General features: G+C 44.9%; 1 protein-coding gene across 1 annotated transcript in view; it reads right to left on the bottom strand.

The window, feature by feature from the left end:
• Nucleotides 1-3,272: 3,272 nt before the first annotated feature.
• The window catches only part of LOC124034973 (protein RUFY3-like), a 62,383-nt gene continuing 44,521 nt past the window's right edge, over nucleotides 3,273-21,134 (bottom strand). Inside the window, exons 13-18 of the mRNA XM_046348362.1 lie at nucleotides 14,943-15,062; nucleotides 10,063-10,189; nucleotides 9,900-9,976; nucleotides 7,752-7,773; nucleotides 6,152-6,229; nucleotides 3,273-4,343 (exon numbers count right to left, since the gene is read on the bottom strand). Of these exons, the coding sequence (XP_046204318.1) occupies nucleotides 4,200-4,343; nucleotides 6,152-6,229; nucleotides 7,752-7,773; nucleotides 9,900-9,976; nucleotides 10,063-10,189; nucleotides 14,943-15,062 (568 nt within the window). The 3' untranslated portion in view covers nucleotides 3,273-4,199. The remainder of the gene's footprint in view (nucleotides 4,344-6,151; nucleotides 6,230-7,751; nucleotides 7,774-9,899; nucleotides 9,977-10,062; nucleotides 10,190-14,942; nucleotides 15,063-21,134) is intronic.

The following is a 21,134-nucleotide window of genomic DNA, read 5'->3' as shown; positions in this document are numbered from 1 at the left end:
CTCCCGTTTATTATGTGAATAAACACAACAGTCGCTGTGTGTCTCTGGAGGAGGCCAGATGGAAGCCTCTATCACCTCTGACTATAAAGAACAGATTAACTTGCGCCGTTATGCAGAGATACAAATCATCCTGGCGATCAATGTTCAAGCATATACAGTATAGTTAGAAAAGGACACTGTAAAACAAGAATGCATTTACTCAATTAGTCACAAAATAATTACATGACAGTCTTCCTTGGGAACATCCCTTCCTGCCTCAGATTTTTTTATTTCACCTTTATGTAACCAGGTAGGCTAGTTGAGAACACATTTAACCAGGTAGGCTAGTTGAGAACACCTTTATTTAACCAGGTAGGCTAGTTGAGAACACCTTTATTTAACCAGGTAGGCTAGTTGAGAACACCTTTATTTAACCAGGTAGGCTAGTTGAGAACACCTTTATTTAACCAGGTAGGCTAGTTGAGAACACCTTTATTTAACCAGGTAGGCTAGTTGAGAACGCCTTTATTTAACCAGGTAGGCTAGTTGAGAACACCTTTATTTAACCAGGTAGGCCAGTTGAGAACACATTTATTTAACCAGGTAGGCCAGTTGAGAACACCTTTATTTAACCAGGTAGGCCAGTTGAGAACACCTTTGTTTAACCAGGTAGGCCAGTTGAGAACACCTTTATTTAAACAGGTAGGCTAGTTGAGAACACCTTTATTTAACCAGGTAGGCTAGTTGAGAACACCTTTATTTAACCAGGTAGGCTAGTTGAGAACACCTTTATTTAACCAGGTAGGCCAGTTGAGAACACCTTTATTTAACCAGGTAGGCCAGTTGAGAACACCTTTGTTTAACCAGGTAGGCCAGTTGAGAACACCTTTATTTAACCAGGTAGTCTAGTTGAGAACACCTTTATTTAACAAGGTAGGCTAGTTGAGAACACCTTTATTTAACCAGGTAGGCTAGTTGAGAACACCTTTATTTAACCAGGTAGGCCAGTTGAGAACACCTTTATTTAACCAGGTAGGCTAGTTGAGAACACCTTTATTTAACCAGGTAGGCCAGTTGAGAACACCTGTATTTAACCAGGTAGGCCAGTTGAGAACACCTTTATTTAACCAGGTAGGCTAGTTGAGAACACCTTTATTTAACAAGGTAGGCTAGTTGAGAACACCTTTATTTAACCAGGTAGGCTAGTTGAGAACACCTTTATTTAACCAGGTAGGCCAGTTGAGAACACCTTTATTTAACCAGGTAGGCCAGTTGAGAACACCTTTATTTAACCAGGTAGGCTAGTTGAGAACACCTTTATTTAACCAGGTAGGCCAGTTGAGAACACCTGTATTTAACCAGGTAGGCCAGTTGAGAACACCTTTATTTAACCAGGTAGGCTAGTTGAGAACACCTTTATTTAACCAGGTAGGCCAGTTGAGAACACCTTTATTTAACCAGGTAGGCTAGTTGAGAACAGGTTCTCATTTGCAACTGCGACCTGGCCAAGATAAAGCATAGCAGTGTGAACAGACAACACAGAGTTACACATGGAGTAAACAATTAACAAGTCAATAACACAGTAGAAAAAAGGGGGAGTCTATATACAATGTGTGCAAAAGGCATGAGGTAGGTGAATAATTACAATTTTGCAGATTAACACTGGAGTGATAAATGATCAGATGATCATGTACAGGTAGAGATATTGGTGTGCAAAAGAGCAGGAAAGTACATAAATAAAAACTGGGGAGGAGGAAGGTGAAATGGGTGGGCTATTTACCAATAGATTATGTACAGCTGCAGCGATCGGTTAGATAAGGTGTGTTTGACCCATGATGGCCCGCCATCCAAACGAGGCAGTGGTGATTCGTTCTCCCAGCCAGTATCACCTCTCATTCTTCCACTACATCAGAAAGACCAGGTCTGGATGTTTTGTCTGCACTCTGTTTTGCTCTATGGCTGAATGAGTGGACTGTGCAATAAAGACGTTCCTGCTGAAGTGGTTGTGTCTTTCCGTCCAACAGGAAGCTCGGCCAAGATAATGGAAGAGCATTGATTATGACATTTAGTAGACTCTCTGATCCAGAGCCACTACAGTAGTGGGTCATTTAGCAGACTCTGATCCAGAGCCACTACAGTAGTGAGTCATTTAGCAGAGCCACTACAGTAGTGAGTCATTTAACAGACTGATCCAGAGCCACTACAGTAGTGAGTCATTTAGCAGACTCTCTGATCCAGAGACACAGTAGTGAGTCATTTAGCAGAGCCACTACAGTAGTGAGTCATTTAGCAGACTCTCTGATCCAGAGCCACTACAGTAGTGAGTCATTTAGCAGACTCTCTGATCCAGAGCCACTACAGTAGTGAGTCATTTAGCAGAGCCACTACAGTAGTGAGTCATTTAGCAGACTGATCCAGAGCCACTACAGTAGTGAGTCATTTAGCAGAGCCACTACAGTAGTGAGTCATTTAGCAGACTGATCCAGAGCCACTACAGTAGTGAGTCATTTAGCAGAGCCACTACAGTAGTGAGTCATTTAGCAGACTCTGATCCAGAGCCACTACAGTAGTGAGTCATTTAGCAGACTGATCCAGAGCCACTACAGTAGTGAGTCATTTAGCAGACTCTCTGATCCAGAGCCACTACAGTAGTGAGTCATTTAGCAGACTCTCTGATCCAGAGCCACTACAGTAGTGAGTCATTTAGCAGAGCCACTACAGTAGTGAGTCATTTAGCAGACTGATCCAGAGCCACTACAGTAGTGAGTCATTTAGCAGAGCCACTACAGTAGTGAGTCATTTAGCAGACTGATCCAGAGCCACTACAGTAGTGAGTCATTTAGCAGAGCCACTACAGTAGTGAGTCATTTAGCAGACTCTGATCCAGAGCCACTACAGTAGTGAGTCATTTAGCAGACTGATCCAGAGCCACTACAGTAGTGAGTCATTTAGCAGAGCCACTACAGTAGTGAGTCATTTAGCAGACTGATCCAGAGCCACTACAGTAGTGAGTCATTTAGCAGACTCTCTGATCCAGAGCCACTACAGTAGTGAGTCATTTAGCAGAGCCACTACAGTAGTGAGTCATTTAGCAGACTGATCCAGAGCCACTACAGTAGTGAGTCATTTAGCAGACTGATCCAGAGTCACTACAGTAGTGAGTCATTTAGCAGACTGATCCAGAGCCACTTACTGTCAGGAACATGTTATTCAGTCATTGACTAACGGTTCCTAATCTCAGTGGACGGTGTTGTCAGAGACATAGATCATTAGAATATAAATAAAACCCAGACTTGGAAAAACTTCAGTTTATTATTGAGTAAGGAAACATTTACATCTCGTCTCATCCAGAACATCAAGATCATTTAGTCTCTAACATCACCCGGATAATTACAGAGCTGGCATATAATCCCTTTTGGTAATTTTTTATTTCTTAATTAAAAAGTTGTAGAAAATGTTGCATTTTGTCCCGCTGTTGTCAAACCAAAGCACCAGGTTGAGATCAGCCTTGAACACAGTTCAATGTTTCGCCAAAATGTCCTATCTGATAAAATATCAATTCATCAGTCCCACTTTGAATGTTTCACAATAAATGTTTTGAGTAAAAATCCACTGAATAAATACTGTTGATCAGTTCAGATACCTAATGGCAAAAGACTCCTAGAAAACACAACCTGGGACCAGAACGGTTTGTGCAATCATTCCCCTCCTTGCCGTATGCTAAACACAGATCTGGGACCAGGCTATGAAAATATATCCCTTTTCATGGAGTCCATTGAAGTTCGTCAGACATCTGAGACCATTAGAGATGAGAAGTCAGTTTTCCATGAAGCTGCACTGTACAGAAATCACTCCATTTCCTTATTGCTAAAATTCTAATAGGTGGCCTAATTTCAGTTCGTGACAAATCAATCATATATAGTGTGGAGAATCATTGTTCAATCTAAACCAGTGGAATATCTTTTCCATAACCAAAAATATTGTGTTTCAAGCTGGTGTAAAAAAAAAACAAAGTGCAAGATGTCAAAAACAGAAATGGTGAGCATAGAACGCTTCTGATTTGCTTTCAATGAGAATGACAGATCTATAACTCACACTTCTATGTCAAACCGCACCCCAAAAAAAGTTCCATATTAAGTTAAGTTGTTAGTCTGTTCCTTTAGATATTTTGTCAGTGAATGACACTGTATTCCAGAGAGAGAGACGAGGAAATGTGAGTCTCAGGATGGGCTGGATGCATACTGCTGCAGTAGCTGAGAGTAGCAGGCGTCACAGACGTGTTCAGGGTTGATGGAAGAGGGAAGAGGAAGCTCATTGGTCAGACAGCGGTCACAGAACACCCCTCGACAGTTAGCACACCGTCTCTACAGAGAGAAGAGAAACAGTCACTAACGCCGTCTCTACAGAGAGAAGAGAAACAGTCACTACGCCGTCTCTACAGAGAGAAGAGAAACAGTCACTACGCCGTCTCTACAGAGAGAAGAGAAACAGCCACTACGCCGTCTCTACAGAGAGAAGAGAAACAGCCACTACGCCGTCTCTACAGAGAGAAGAGAAACAGTCACTACGCCGTCTCTACAGAGAGAAGAGAAGCAGTCACTACGCCGTCTCTACAGAGAAGCAGTCACTACGCCGTCCCTACAGAGAAACAGCCACTACGCCGTCCCTACAGAGAAACAGCCACTACGCTACCTACCCCTATAGAGAAACAGCCACTACGCCGTCCCTATAGAGAAACAGCCACTACGCCGTCCCTACAGAGAAACAGCCACTACGCCGTCCCTACAGAGAAACAGCCACTACGCCGTCCCTACAGAGAAACAGCCACTACGCCGTCCCTACAGAGAAACAGCCACTACGCCGTCCCTACAGAGAAACAGCCACTACGCCGTCCCTATAGAGAAACAGCCACTACGCCGTCCCTATAGAGAAACAGCCACTACGCCGTCCCTATAGAGAAACAGCCACTACGCCGTCCCTATAGAGAAACAGCCACTACGCCGTCCCTATAGAGAAACAGCCACTACGCCGTCCCTATAGAGAAACAGCCACTACGCCGTCCCTATAGAGAAACAGCCACTACGCCGTCCCTATAGAGAAACAGCCACTACGCCGTCCCTATAGAGAAACAGCCACTACGCCGTCCCTATAGAGAAACAGTCACTACGCCGTCTCTACAGAGAGAAGAGAAACGGTTAATGTTTTAATGCAGAACTTGATGTTCAGTTCCCAGTTGAGCCAGAGACTGTAGAGAATTGCAGAGATGCACCACTTCCACATTGACTCCTTCTAGTGGAACTCAGGGTGGAGGATCATGAAGATGTACAACCAGTAACCAGCAGGTAGCCTAGTGGTTAGAGCGTTGGACTAGTAACCAGCAGGTAGCCTAGTGGTTAGAGCATTGGACTAGTAATCAGCAGGTAGCCTAGTGGTTAGAGCGTTGGACTAGTAACCAGCAGGTAGCCGAGTGGTTAGAGCGTTGGACTAGTAACCAGCAGGTAGCCTAGTGGTTCGAGTGTTGGACTAGTAATCAGCAGGTAGCCTAGTGGTTAGAGCGTTGGTCTAGTAACCAGCAGGTAGCCTAGTGGTTAGAGCGTTGGACTAGTAACCAGCAGGTAGCCTAGTGGTTAGAGCGTTGGACTAGTAACCAGCAGGTAGCCTAGTGGTTAGAGCGTTGGTCTAGTAACCAGCAGGTAGCCTAGTGGTTAGAGTGTTGGACTAGCAACCAGCAGGTAGCCTAGTGGTTAGAGCGTTGGACTAGTAACCAGCAGGTAGCCTAGTGGTTAGAGTGTTGGACTAGTAACCAGCAGGTAGCCTAGTGGTTAGAGCGTTGGTCTAGTAACCAGCAGGTAGCCTAGTGGTTAGAGCGTTGGTCTAGTAACCAGCAGGTAGCCTAGTGGTTAGAGCGTTGGTCTAGTAACCAGCAGGTAGCCTAGTGGTTAGAGCGTTGGACTAGTAACCAGCAGGTAGCCTAGTGGTTAGAGAATTGGACAAGTAACCGGAAGGTTGCAAGTTCGAATCCCCGAGTTGACAAGATACAAATCTGTCGTTCTGCCCCTGAACAGGCAGTTAACCCACTGTTCCCAGGCTGTCATTGAAAATAAGAATTTGTTCTTAACTGACTTGCCGAGTAAAATTAAATGTCTGAAGACGAAGTGGTTAGGTGGTGTACCTTGGTCTTAGTCATGGACTCGTCCTGTTCACATAGAGAGCAGATGGATGCCTGGTGGATCTCAAGACAAGACTGGTCCTGGAAAGGAGAACGTCTGCATTAACTGTACATATTTAACATTACAGAGCATTCAGAAACTATTCAGACCCCCTTTTCCACATTTTGTTACATTACAGCTTTAATCTAAAATGGATGAATTAAAAATAACTCTACAATCTACACACGCTACCGCAATACGGACACGCTACCCCAATACCGACACGCTACCTACCCCAATACCGACACGCTACCTACCCCAATACCGACACGCTACCCCAATACCGACACGCTACCTACCCCAATACCGACACGCTACCGCAATACGGACACGCTACCCCAATACCGACACGCTACCCCAATACGACACGCTACCCCAATACCGACACGCTACCCCAATACGGACACGCTACCGCAATACGGACACGCTACCCCAATACCGACACGCTACCCCAATACCGACACGCTACCTACCTCATACCGACGCGCTACCTACCTCATACCGACGCGCTACCTACCTCATACCGACGCGCTACCTACCTCATACCGACGCGCTACCTACCTCATACCGACGCGCTACCTACCTCATACCGACGCGCTACCTACCTCATACCGACGCGCTACCTACCTCATACCGACGCGCTACCTACCTCATACCGACGCGCTACCTACCCCATACCGACGCGCTACCTACCCCAATACCGACGCGCTACCTACCCCAATACCGACGCGCTACCTACCCCAATACCGACGCGCTACCTACCCCAATACCGACGCGCTACCTACCCCAATACCGACGCGCTACCTACCCCAATACCGACACGCTACCTACCCCAATACCGACACGCTACCTACCCCAATACCGACACGCCACCTACCCCAATACCGACACGCTACCTACCCCATACCGACACGCCACCTACCCCATACCGACACGGTACCTACCCAAATACCGACACGCTACCCACCCCAATACCGACACGCTACCCACCCCAATACCGACACGCTACCCACCCCAATACCGACACGCTACCCACCCCAATACCGACACGCTACCTACCCCATACCGACACGCTACCCCATAATGATCGAACATCTCTGGAGAGACCTGAAAATAGCTGTGCAGCAAAGCTTCTCATCCAACCTGACAGAGCTTGAGAGGATCTGCAGAGAAGAATGGGAGAAGCTCCCCAAATACAGGTGTGCCAAGCTGGTAGCGTCATACTCAAGAAGACTTGAGTCTTTAATCGCTGCCAAAGGTGCTTCAACAAAGTACTGAGTAAAGGGTCTGAATACTTATGTAAATGTGATAGTTTCTTTTTTATAAACTTGCAAATATATATATTTTTGCTTCGTCATTACAGGATATTTTGTGACCAAAAAAGAAGAATTCATCCATTTTAGAGTAAGGCTGTAACGTAACAAAATGTGTAAAAAGTGAAGGGGTCTGAATACTTCCTGAATGCTCTGTATTACACACTTCCAATGGTAGAAACAGTTGAACAAGGGAGGTCCTACGAAGGAGACATCTAGACCGTAGTTGGAAGAGATGAAGGAATATTACCTGTTCATCCTGATTTTGTGACCTAGAGAGAGACAGAGAGAGAGAGAGAGAGAGAGAGAGAGACAGAGAGAGAGAGAGAGAGAGAGAGAGACAGAGAGAGAGAGAGACAGAGAGAGAGAGAGACAGAGAGAGAGAGAGACAGAGAGAGAGAGAGAGAGAGAGAGAGAGACAGAGAGAGAGAGAGAGAGAGAGAGAGAGAGAGACAGAGAGAGAGACAGAGAGAGACAGAGAGAGAGACAGAGAGAGAGAGAGACAGAGAGAGAGACAGAGAGAGACAGAGAGAGAGACAGAGAGAGACAGAGAGAGACAGAGAGAGAGACAGACAGAGAGACAGAGAGAGACAGAGAGACAGAGAGAGACAGAGAGAGAGACAGAGAGAGAGACAGACAGAGAGACAGAGAGACAGAGAGACAGAGAGACAGAGAGACAGAGAGACAGAGAGAGACAGAGAGACAGAGAGACAGAGAGACAGAGAGACAGAGACAGAGAGAGACAGAGAGAGACAGAGAGACAGAGAGACAGAGAGACAGAGAGAGAGACAGAGAGACAGAGAGAGAGACAGAGAGAGAGAGAGAGAGAGAGAGAGAGAGAGAGAGAGACAGAGAGAGACAGAGACAGAGAGAGACAGAGAGAGACAGAGAGACAGAGAGACAGAGAGACAGAGAGACAGAGAGACAGAGAGACAGAGAGACAGAGAGACAGAGAGACAGAGAGACAGAGAGACAGAGAGAGAGAGAGAGACAGAGAGAGAGAGAGATGTCAAGCTATTGGTTCGCAAGGCAATGCAGTAAGACGACACTGTACTAAACTAAACCAATCAGACGCGCGTTCGGGACTAAACCAATCAGACGCGCGTTCGGGACTAAACCAATCAGACGCGCGTTCGGGACTAAACCAATCAGACGCGCGTTCGGGACTAAACCAATCAGACGCGCGTTCGGGACTAAACCAATCAGACGCGCGTTCGGGACTAAACCAATCAGACGCGCGTTCGGGACTAAACCAATCAGACGCGCGTTCGGGACTAAACCAATCAGACGCGCGTTCGGGACTAAACCAATCAGACGCGCGTTCGGGACTATAAACCAATCAGACGCTCGTTCGGGACTATAAACCAATCAGACGCGCGTTCGGGACTATAAACCAATCAGACGCGCGTTCGGGACTATAAACCAATCAGACGCGCGTTCGGGACTATAAACCAATCAGACGCGCGTTCGGGACTATAAACCAATCAGACGCGCGTTCGGGACTATAAACCAATCAGACGCGCGTTCGGGACTATAAACCAATCAGACGCGCTATAAACCAATCAGTTCGGGACTATAAACCAATCAGACGCGTTCGGGACTATAAACCAATCAGACGCTATAAACCAATCAGTTCGGGACTATAAACCAATCAGACGCGTTCGGGACTATAAACCAATCAGACGCGTTCGGGACTATAAACCAATCAGACGCGCGGGACTATAAACCAATCAGACGCGCGTTCGGGACTATAAACCAATCAGACGCGTTCGGGACTATAAACCAATCAGACGGACTATAAACCAATCAGACGCCAATCAGACGCGTTCGGGACTAAACCAATCAGACGCGCGTTCGGGACTAAACCAATCAGACGCGCGTTCGGGACTAAACCAATCAGACGCGTTAGTCAGACGCGTTCGGGACTAAACCAATCAGACGCGTTGGGACTAAACCAATCAGACGCGCGTTCGGGACTAAACCAATCAGACGCGCGGGACTAAACCAATCAGACGGACTAAACCAATCAGACGCGGACTAAACCAATCAGACGCGGACTAAACCAATCAGACGCGTTCGGGACTAAACCAATCAGACGCGACTAAACCAATCAGACGCGCGGGACTAAACCAATCAGACGGACTAAACCAATCAGACGCGTTCGGGACTAAACCAATCAGACGCGCGTTCGGGACTAAACCAATCAGACGCGCGTTCGGGACTAAACCAATCAGACGCGCGTTCGGGACTAAACCAATCAGACGCGCGTTCGGGACTAAACCAATCAGACGCGCGTTCGGGACTAAACCAATCAGACGCGCGTTCGGGACTAAACCAATCAGACGCGTGTTCAGGACTAAACCAATCAGACGCGTGTTAAGGACTAAACCATGCTTACATGTCTGAACCCAGACTGCTCTTGTCCTCCAACATGTTGCATAGTTGCTCATTCTCCTTTTTGACGGCCTCAAGTTCCTATGACGCACACAGAACAACATGTCAGTCCTTGAATAGACGGAGACTTCAGGGTGGTTTTCAGGAAGATGTTGGTTGGGTCTTACCTTCCTGATGTCGTCCACCTGTCTGGGGTCTCCCTGTGGTGTTGGGGCCCTCTTCTCCCCAGGGTGTATGTACAGGCCACCACCTCCATGCTCTCGCTCCCTCCTCAGCTCCTGCTCCAGACTCCATCTGACACACACACGTTTTCATATCAAGTACAAAACCTTGAAATCTGAATATAATGTTTGTATTAATTGACTGAATAAATCTGTCCCTTGTTTCATGAAATAAAAAGATCGCAGAAATGTTCCAAATGCACAATATTTTTATTTCTTTGCCAAGATAATCCATCCACCTGACAGGTGTGGAATATAAAGAAGCTGATTAAACAGCATGATCATTACACAGGTGCAACTTGTGCTGGGGGACAATAAAAGGCCACTTTAAAATTCACAGTTTTGTCACACAACACAATGTCACAGATGTCTCAAGTTGAGGGAGCATTCACATTGGCATGCTGACTGCAGGAATGTCCACCAGAGCTGTAACCAGATAATTAAATGTTAATTTCTCTACCATAAGCCGCCTCCAACGTCGTTTTAGAGAACTCGGCAGTACGCTCAACTGGCCTTATGACCGCAGACTGCCTCAGTGAGCAGGCCTTTCTAAACGACCTGGCCCGGGTATCCTGGGAGGATATTGACCTCATCCCTTTCTAAACGACCTGGCCCGGGTATCCTGGGAGGATATTGACCTCATCCCTTTCTAAACGACCTGGCCCGGGTATCCTGGGAGGATATTGACCTCATCCCTTTCTAATCGACCTGGCCCGGGTATCCTGGGAGGATGTTGACCTCATCCCTTTCTAAACGACCTGGCCCGGGTATCCTGGGAGGATATTGACCTCATCCCTTTCTAAACGACCTGGCCCGGGTATCCTGGGAGGATATTGACCTCATCCCTTTCTAATCGACCTGGCCCGGGTATCCTGGGAGGATATTGACCTCATCCCTTTCTAAACGACCTGGCCCGGGTATCCTGGGAGGATATTGACCTCATCCGTCAGTAGAGGATGCCTGGTTGTTCTTTAAAAAGTGCCTTCCTCGCCATCTTAAATAAACACGCCGCTTTCAAGAAATGTAGAACCAGGAACAGATATAGCCCTTTGTTCTATCCAGACCTGACTGCCCTTAACCAGCACAAAAACATCCTGTGGCGTTCTGCATTAGCATCGAACAGCCCCCGTGATGTTCAACGTTTCAGGGAAGTTAGGAACCAATACACACAGTCAATTAGGAAAGCAAAGGCCAGCGTTTTCAAACAGAAATTTGCATCTTGTAGCTCTAACTCCAAAGTTCTGGGACTCTGTAAAGTCCATGGAGAACAAGAGCACCTCCTCCCAGCTGCCCACTGCACTGAGGATAGGAAACACTGTCATCACCGATAAATCCACGATAGTCGAGAATTTCAATGAGCATTTCTCTACGGCTGGCCATGCTATCCTCCTGGCTACCCCAACCCCGCCGACAGCTCCGCTCCCCCCGCAGCTACTTCCCAAGCTCCCCAGCTTCTCCTACACCCAAATCAAGATAGCAGATGTTCTGAAAGAGCTGCAGAATATGGATCCCTACAAATCAGCCGGGCTAGACAATCTGGACCCTCTCTTTCTAAAAATGATCTGCTGCCATTGTTGCAACCCCTATTACTAGCCTGTTCAACCTCTCTTTCATATCGTCCGAGATCCCCAAGGATTGGAAAGCTGCCGATGTCAACCCCCTCTTCAAAGGGGGCAGACCCAAACTGTTACAGACCTATATCTATCCTGCCCTGCCTTTCTAAGTTAACAAACAGATCACTGACCATTTCGAATCCCACCATACCTTCTCCACGATGCAATCTGGTTTCCGAGCTGGTCATGGGTGCAGCTCAGCCACGCTCAAGGTCCTAAACGACATCATAACTGCCATCGATAAAAGGCAGTACACTGTGCAGCCGTCTTCATTGACCTGGCCAAGGCTTTCGACTCTATCACTGTATTCTTATCGACAGACTCAACAGCCTTGGTTTCTCATGACTGCCTCGCCTGGTTCACTAACTACTTCTCAGATAGAGTTCAGTGAGGTCAAATCGGAGGGACTGTTGTCTGGACCTCTGGCAGTCTATGGGGGTACCACAAGGTTCAATTCTCGGGCCGACTCTTTTCTCTGTATATATCAACAATGCCGCTCTCGCTGCGGGTGATTCCCTGACCACCTCTACGCAAACAACACCATTCTGTATACTTCTGGCCCTTCTTTGGACATTGTGTTAACTAACCTCCAGACCAGCTTCAATCCCATACAACTCTCCTTCTGTGGCCTCCAACTGCTTTAAACGCTAGTAAAACTAAATGCCTGCTCTTCAACCGATCGCTGCCTGCACCTGCCCGCCCGACTAGCATCATTACTCTTGACGGTTCTGACTTAGAATATGTGGACAACTACCTAGGTGTCTGGTTAGACAGTAAACTCTCCTTGCAAACTCACATTAAGCATCTCCAATCCAAAATTAAATCTAGAACCGGCTTCTCCTATTTCGCAACAAAGCCTCCTTTGGCCGCCTTTCTTTCCAGTTCTCTGCTTCTCTGCTGCCAGAAGGTTAGTTATTATTAATGACTGGAACGAACTGCAAAAAAAAAATCACTGAAGCTGGACTCATATCTCCCTCTCTAACTTTAAGCATCAGCTGTCAGAGCAGCTTACCGATCACTGTACCTGTACACAGCCCATCTGTAAATAGCCCACCCAACTACCTCATCCAAAATAGTTTTTATTTACTTTGTTTTGCTCTTTTACACACCATCATCTGTCACTCCAGTGTAAATTGCTACATTGTAATTACTTCGCCACTATGAACTATTTTTTGCCTTACCTCCTTACTTCATTTGCACACAATGTGTGTAGATTTTTCTATTGTGTTATTGACTGTATGTTTATTTACTCCATGTGTAACTCTGTGTTATTGTTTCTGTCGCACTGCTTTGCTTTATCTTGGCCAGGTCGCAGTTGTAAATGAGAACTTGTTCTCAACTGGCCTACCTGGTTAAATAAAGGTGTTCTCAACTAGCCTACCTGGTTAAATGAAGGTGTTCTCAACTAGCCTACCTGGTTAAATAAAGGTGTTCTCAACTAGCCTACCTGGTTAAATAAAGGTGTTCTTAACTGGCCTACCTGGTTAAATAAAGGTGTTCTCAACTAGCCTACCTGGTTAAATAAAGGTGTTCTCAACTGGCCTACCTGGTTAAATAAAGGTGTTCTCAACTGGCCTACCTGGTTAATATAAAGGTGTTCTCAACTGGCCTACCTGGTTAATATAAAGGTGTTCTCAACTAGCCTACCTGGTTAAATGAAGGTGTTCTCAACTGGCCTACCCGGTTAAATAAAGGTGTTCTCAACTGGCCTACCTGGTTAAATAAAGGTGTTCTCAACTAGCCTACCTGGTTAAATAAAGGTGAAATAAAAACTAAAACAACTGCAGACCCATTGTGCCAATCATCCGCCTCCATCACCTTATGTTTCAGCAGGACAATCCACAGCCCCATGTCATGAGGCAAATGGTGGTCACACCAGATACTGACTGGTTTTCTGATCCACACCAGATACTGACTGGTTTTCTGATCCACACCAGATACTGACTGGTTTTCTGATCCACACCAGATACTGACTGGTTTTCTGATCCACACCAGATACTGACTGGTTTTCTGATCCACACCAGATACTGACTGGGTTTCTGATCCACACCAGATACTGACTGGGTTTCTGATCCACACCAGATACTGACTGGGTTTCTGATCCACACCAGATACTGACTGGTTTTCTGATCCACACCAGATACTGACTGGGTTTCTGATCCACACCAGATACTGACTGGGTTTCTGATCCACACCAGATACTGACTGGGTTTCTGATCCACACCAGATACTGACTGGGTTTCTGATCCACACCAGATACTGACTGGGTTTCTGATCCACACCAGATACTGACTGGGTTTCTGATCCACACCAGATACTGACTGGTTTTCTGATCCACACCAGATACTGACTGGGTTTCTGATCCACACCAGATACTGACTGGTTTTCTGATCCACACCAGATACTGACTGGTTTTCTGATCCACACCAGATACTGACTGGGTTTCTGATCCACACCAGATACTGACTGGTTTTCTGATCCACACCAGATACTGACTGGGTTTCTGATCCACACCAGATACTGACTGGGTTTCTGATCCACACCAGATACTGACTGGGTTTCTGATCCACACCAGATACTGACTGGGTTTCTGATCCACACCAGATACTGACTGGTTCTCTGATCCACACCAGATACTGACTGGGTTTCTGATCCACACCAGATACTGACTGGTTTTCTGATCCACACCAGATACTGACTGGTTTTCTGATCCACACCAGATACTGACTGGGTTTCTGATCCACACCAGATACTGACTGGGTTTCTGATCCACACCAGATACTGACTGGGTTTCTGATCCACACCAGATACTGACTGGGTTTCTGATCCACACCAGATACTGACTGGGTTTCTGATCCACACCAGATACTGACTGGGTTTCTGATCCACACCAGATACTGACTGGGTTCTCTGATCACACCAGATACTGACTGGGTTTTCTGATCCACACCAGATACTGACTGGTTTTCTGATCCACCCCAGATACTGACTGGGTTTCTGATCCACACCCCTACTTCTTTTTAAAGGTATCTGTGACCATCAGAGTCATATCTGTATTCCCAGTCACGTCAAAACCATAGATTAGGACCGAATTAATTTATTTAAAAGGATTGATTTCCTTATAGGAAGTTTAACTCCGTAAAATCTTTGCCATGTAGCGTTTTTTGTAATGTCCAGTGTAAATACATCCAATGAAATGATCCTGATAATTACCTGTGTTTCCGTAGGCGCTCCACCTCCAGCTGTAGAGAGTCTATCTTGTCTCCAAACTCCTGTTTAAACAGTTTATGATCCTCCCGAGCCTGGTCCCGCTCCCTCTCCGCCTGACGGGATCTGCACCGGGGGGGGGGCAAGGTGAACGGGGGGGGGGGTAAAATAAAACTTATGGTAAAATGAAAATTAAACAAGAACTCATGAACTAAACTTCAAATGAAAACGACAGAACTGAGAAATGAATTTTAAAAAAGAAAGTAGAACTTGTGAATTTTAAATTAAATGAAGAAGACACAACAAACTAATGGCAAATGACAAGAAGAAAACATAGTGGGTAGAGAGTCTCCATTTCAACAGGAAAAGGAAACAGGAAGAGAAACAGGAAGAGGCCTAAAGAGAAAGCTAGGATACAAATCAAGAAAAAAAGGAAGGGAACAGAGACTCCTCCTCCCGTCATCCAGAAGCAGACCAGGAGTTTGTATTGAGACTCCTCCTCCCATCATCCAGAAGCAGACCAGGAGTTTGTATTGAGACTCCTCCTCCCATCATCCAGAAGCAGACCAGGAGTTTGTATTGAGACTCCTCCTCCCATCATCCAGAAGCAGACCAGGAGTTTGTATTGAGACTCCTCCTCCCGTCATCCAGAAGCAGACCAGGAGTTTGTATTGAGACTCCTCCTCCCATCATCCAGAAGCAGACCAGGAGTTTGTATTGAGACTCCTCCTCCCATCATCCAGAAGCAGACCAGGAGTTTGTATTGAGACTCCTCCCGTCATCCAGAAGCAGACCAGGAGTTTGTATTGAGACCTCCTCCCGTCATCCAGAAGCAGACCAGGAGTTTGTATTGAGACCTCCTCCTCCCATCATCCAATTTGTAAGTCGCTCTGGATAAGAGCGTCTGCTAAATGACTTAAATGTAAATGTAAATGTAATCCAGAAGCAGACCAGGAGTTTGTATTGAGACTCCTCCTCCCATCATCCAGAAGCAGACCAGGAGTTTGTATTGAATATGTTTTTATTATGCTAGTATTGGACTACAGTTGACATCTAAGGTAATAGAACCACATACAAGGCATTTCCTTTTAACTTGCTTTTCTCTGGGAATACTTTAGCGTTCTCATTCTGACCTGGACTGACCTTTCACACAACCAGTACATCCTTACATGGTGATTTGGGTTGCTGTTCAACGGTAGATGTGCTGTTCAGTGCTCTGGGGTGAGATTCCCAAAAACAATATATCTTTTAGCAGTAAGACCATGTTAAAAATCCATCGGTAGGCAATAGAAGAACGATGATCTGAATGCTAAAGATTATATTTTGGTTTTGACGAAATTCGGATTAGAGGAGGAAGCAGAAATACAAACTGTGTGTACTGTAAATGGTTCAGACGCCATCATACTATAATTACTGTGTTATGTTGTTTCGGGAGCGCAGATCTTTAACCTTTAGAGTCGAGTTGGGCTTGGTGGCTGGTCTAAGGACCGATGTCTGTCGGGCTGCATATTGTTTCCGGAACAATATACATTCCTGTGGTATTTACTGTGGGGTCATAAAGTATCTACACCTTTGATAAACAGTGACGATACAAAGTGACGGTACATAATAAATATTGAGATATATTGTATGCAACAAAAAGAGATATATTATTTTTAACTTTTTTTTTTTTAATCGCTCAGAAAAATCGATTTTCTTTAAACAAGTAATCCATTTTTTTTCTCAAAAAAGTTACGTGTCAAAATGATTTAACCGCCCTGTTTTCAATAGGGACGGGGGACACACTCAGACGGGCCTTTTTGAATTAAAATCAGATGTTTTCAGCGTGTTTCACAGCCAGAGAGGTTGGAGTTCCATGAGGCCACTGACCTTAACAAGGGCCTCAGGACCAGTGGGAGAGAAACCGCTATGTCCTCTGACCAGAGCAGCGGTTACAATCCAAGTGCAATTTCCGTTTATCAAACTCCCAACGTTTACATTTGCTGGATGACAGGGACACAGAGCACCTTGGCCAAAATGTAATAATTAATACATGGTGTTTGATAAATGTTATTGGCTCTTAGATTGGAGCTGGGGGGGGGTGCCTTGATCAGGTGACAGGAACACAGAGCACCTTGGCCACACGCCAGTGGTGGGTTTAGTGTCTACATGAGAATGTACGAGCAGAAAATAAAACTACTGTACAACATGATGGTGGATCTTTGATGTTTTTGGGGATATTTTGTTTCCTCTGGTCAATAGCATCATGAAATGAGACCAGAACCAGGACATTTAGCCAATAAACCTGGTTGCATCTGACAGAAGACTGAAACATGACCACAAGTGGGACTTCCAGCAGGACAATAACCCCAAGCACACATCAAAATCCACAAAGAAAATAGTTAATTAGCCACAACATCAACATTTTGCAAATGGCCATCTTAGTCTCATGACTTGAAACCTATTGAAAACCTGCGGTTTGAATTGAAGAGGGCCGTCCACATGCACACAGACACAAGATATCAAAGATCTGAAAGGATTTTATACAAGCACACATCAAAATCCACGAAGAAAATGTTAAATTAGCCACAACATAAGATACTTGTTAAACAAAATGTTTTTCTCTGAGCAATTGTATTTGTATAAAATAATTACCCAAATGTTTTGAAGCATACAATATAGCTAAGTATGATTTCGTTTATACGGTAATTAGTGCTCATCTTATTCAAGCGTGTCAATAATTTCAGACCCCATTGTATCTATATAGTAGTAGCCTACGATCCTTATAGTCTGATCTAAGGACCTATGCTACTGTTGGCAGAGATGGGCTACATTTGAAATATCCATTTCAATTACTTAAGTATTTTGTAAATGTGTATTTCCCCAGCCTGAACGACACTCCAATGTATTCTGTAACAAGATACTTTCGAAAGATGTCATTCGTATTTTCAGAAATAGAAAATACTTTTCTATAACATTTTTTTTTTAAATTAGCGATTCATGATTTTGTGGCCCCCTTTTCACCCTGCATTGGTACCAGTAGTCTGATGGCACTACGGTGTGATAAGAACGTCTGCTGAATGAACTAAACATACATGTATATGTAAAAACGAACAAATGCAAAGCATGCCGAGTATTATTTGAATGAGCTCCGCCCCAGAAAAAAAAGCCAATAATAATACCCAGTGTGCTTTGCAGTTCATTTTGGTCTGTTCATTTTCATAATATTTTGGTCACTTCAGCCTTCCGCATCCTTCGGGTTTGCGCTAAACTAGAGTGCTCGCATACTTCCATAAGTCCTTTGCTTGAAAAAAAAGAGAGGAAAAAAGTGACAATAGTACTGTTTGTCCATCTTAAGACGCCGTAGCCAGTATACACTTCCTCAAAATAGTAAGAATGAATCTAAGCTAACTCAAGAAATCCGTCATTTTTTTGCCGAGGAGATCCTAGTCCCGCAATTTTAGAAAAAAAAACGTCCCAAAATGTCATCACAATATACATGCATGAACCGTCCTTAGTGTTTGGGAAGGGAAGCACACGTCTTTACAGTTCAACTAAGGTCGCTACCAACATATCACAGTCATAGCAAGTAAAACGATTCTGTCACCATTGCTGAGGATGCTGTTGCTGTTCGGGCCGGCTACATGCAAATGTATTTCTGTATACAAATACAAAATACATGTATTTTTTGAAGTATTTTGTCGTTTATTTTTGATACATTGATCTTTATGGTATTTTGTAAATTCTTGCCAATTCTTGACTGTAGAGGGGGGGGGCTTCAGGGGATCGATTTACAAAACAACAGCATCCATTTACATTTTCCAGAACAGTACACCCATCTCTCTACCCGAAAATGTCTGACATCCCAAACTCGAAGTCTTGCATCAGGGAACATTCATTACATGTGTGTGTGTGGGGGGGGATCTGATATCGTTATTCCTTACGGAATGAACCCAAGCTAAAGTCCTGAAACCCAGCGAGCAGAATGGAGCCCCCTCTGCACTGCTAGTATCCCGACAGAAGAACACACGGAAGAACAGAAAACCAGGCTAGAGGAAGCCAGAGAGACTATATCAGTCAGGAGAGGAGAGGTTTAGGAAATAAAAATGTAATTTAACACTATAGAGAAGGAAAGGAACCGCAACAGATGTCATACCAAAAAATAAGTAACCTAGTTAAAGGGATAGTCCGGGATTTCGGCAATAAGGTCCTTTATCTACTTCCCTGCAGTAAGATGAACTCGTGGACAGCATTTTCATGTCTCTGTGCAGTTTGAAGAAAGTTGCTAACTAGCGTCAGCGCGATGACTGGAAGTTTATGATATATGCTAGCAGACCCGATTGCATTCCAGTCATTGCGCTAACATTAGTTAGCATGATCGCAGATACCATAGACCTCCAGTCATTGCCCTAACGCTAGTTAGCAATTGCGCTAGCGCCAGTTTGCAACTTCCTTCAAACTGCACGTGGAGACATACAAAATGGCATCCACAAGGTCATCTAACTCTAGAGAAGTAGATACATGACCTCATTGCCAAAATCCTGAAATATCCCTATAAGTTATTTCTATATTATGCAAATATTGTTTTTCTGATTTGGATCAGAGTTTATCAAACTATGATGTGGGTGTCATTCTGGGGAACAGAGGAGAGGGGAGGACTACTGCTGCTTCTGAAGCAGTCTCTCTGCGTTGGAACACAAGCTTCTGGCCTGCTTCACACAGTCTTCCTCACTGTGAGGAGGAGATAGTGGAGGAAGAGGTAAAGAACCAAAGAGGTAAAGAACCAAGAAATGAAAGGGATGGAGAAATGGAAAGATAAAAGAAAGCAGCGATGGATAGAATAGATAGAGAGGGGGAAAAGGAAGAGGGTAGTTACTAAGCCCTGGAAAGAATACATGTTTAGATTAGATCTGACAGTCAAAAACACTGGCTTGAGAGAGAATCTCCTCTGACAAAGCTTTGGACAGACTCCAAAGCTTTGTCAGAGGAGATTCTCTCTCAATCCACGATTGGTCTTCATCTGGGTCCATGAAATCCATCCTAAATGCTTTGGGTAAACTCCAGTCCTATTATTCTGAGTAGTAGACTAGTGGTGTAGTAGACTAGTGGTGTAGTAGAGTAGTAGACTAGTGGTGTAGTAGAGTAGTAGACTAGTGGTGTAGTAGAGTAGTAGACTAGTGGTGTAGTAGACTAGTGGTGTAGTAGAGTAGTAGACTAGTGGTGTAGTAGAGTAGTAGACTAGTGGTGTAGTAGAGTAGTAGACTAGTGGTGTAGTAGAGTAGTGGTGTAGTAGAGTAGTAGACTAGTGGTGTAGTAGAGTAGTAGACTAGTGGTGTAGTAGAGTAGTAGACTAGTGGTGTAGTAGACTAGTGGTGTAGTAGTGTAGTAGACTAGTGGTGTAGTAGAGTAGTAGACTAGTGGTGTAGTAGAGTAGTAGACTAGTGGTGTAGTAGAGTAGTAGACTAGTGGTGTAGTAGAGTAGTAGACTAGTGGTGTAGTAGAGTAGTAGACTAGTGGTGTAGTAGAGTAGTAGACTAGTGGTGTAGTAGAGTAGTAGACTAGTGGTGTAGTAGAGTAGTAGACTAGTGGTGTAGTAGAGTAGTAGACTAGTGGTGTAGTAGAGTAGTAGACTAGTGGTGTAGTAGAGTAGTAGACTAGTGGTGTAGTAGAGTAGTAGACTAGTGGTGTAGTAGAGTAGTAGACTAGTGATGTAGTAGAGTAGTAGACTAGTGGTGTAGTAGAGTAGTAGACTAGTGGTGTAGTAGAGTAGTAGACTAGTGGTGTAGTAGAGTGGTAGACTAGTGGTGTAGTAGAGTAGTAGACTAGTGGTGTAGTAGAGTGGTAGACTAGTGGTGTAGTAGAGTAGTGGTGTGGTAGACTAGTGGTGTAGTAGAGTAGTAGACTAGTGGTGTAGTAGAGTAGTAGACTAGTGGTGTAGTAGAGTAGTAGACTAGTGGTGTAGTAGAGTAGTAGACTAGTGGTGTAGTAGAGTAGTAGACTAGTGGTGTAGTAGACTAGTGGTGTAGTAGACTAGTGGTGTAGTAGAGTAGTAGACTAGTGGTGTAGTAGACTGGTAGACTAGTGGTGTAGAGTAGTAGACTAGTGGTGTAGTAGAGTAGTAGACTAGTGGTGTAGTAGAGTGGTAGACTAGTGGTGTAGAGTAGTAGACTGGTAGACTAGTGGTGTAGAGTAGTAGACTAGTGGTGTAGTAGAGTAGTA

This window comes from Oncorhynchus gorbuscha, linkage group LG05 (assembly GCF_021184085.1).
Source record: "Oncorhynchus gorbuscha isolate QuinsamMale2020 ecotype Even-year linkage group LG05, OgorEven_v1.0, whole genome shotgun sequence".
NCBI lineage: Eukaryota > Metazoa > Chordata > Actinopteri > Salmoniformes > Salmonidae > Oncorhynchus > Oncorhynchus gorbuscha.
Note: the sequence above shows the minus strand (reverse complement) of the source record. Positions and strands in the feature narration are given on the sequence as shown.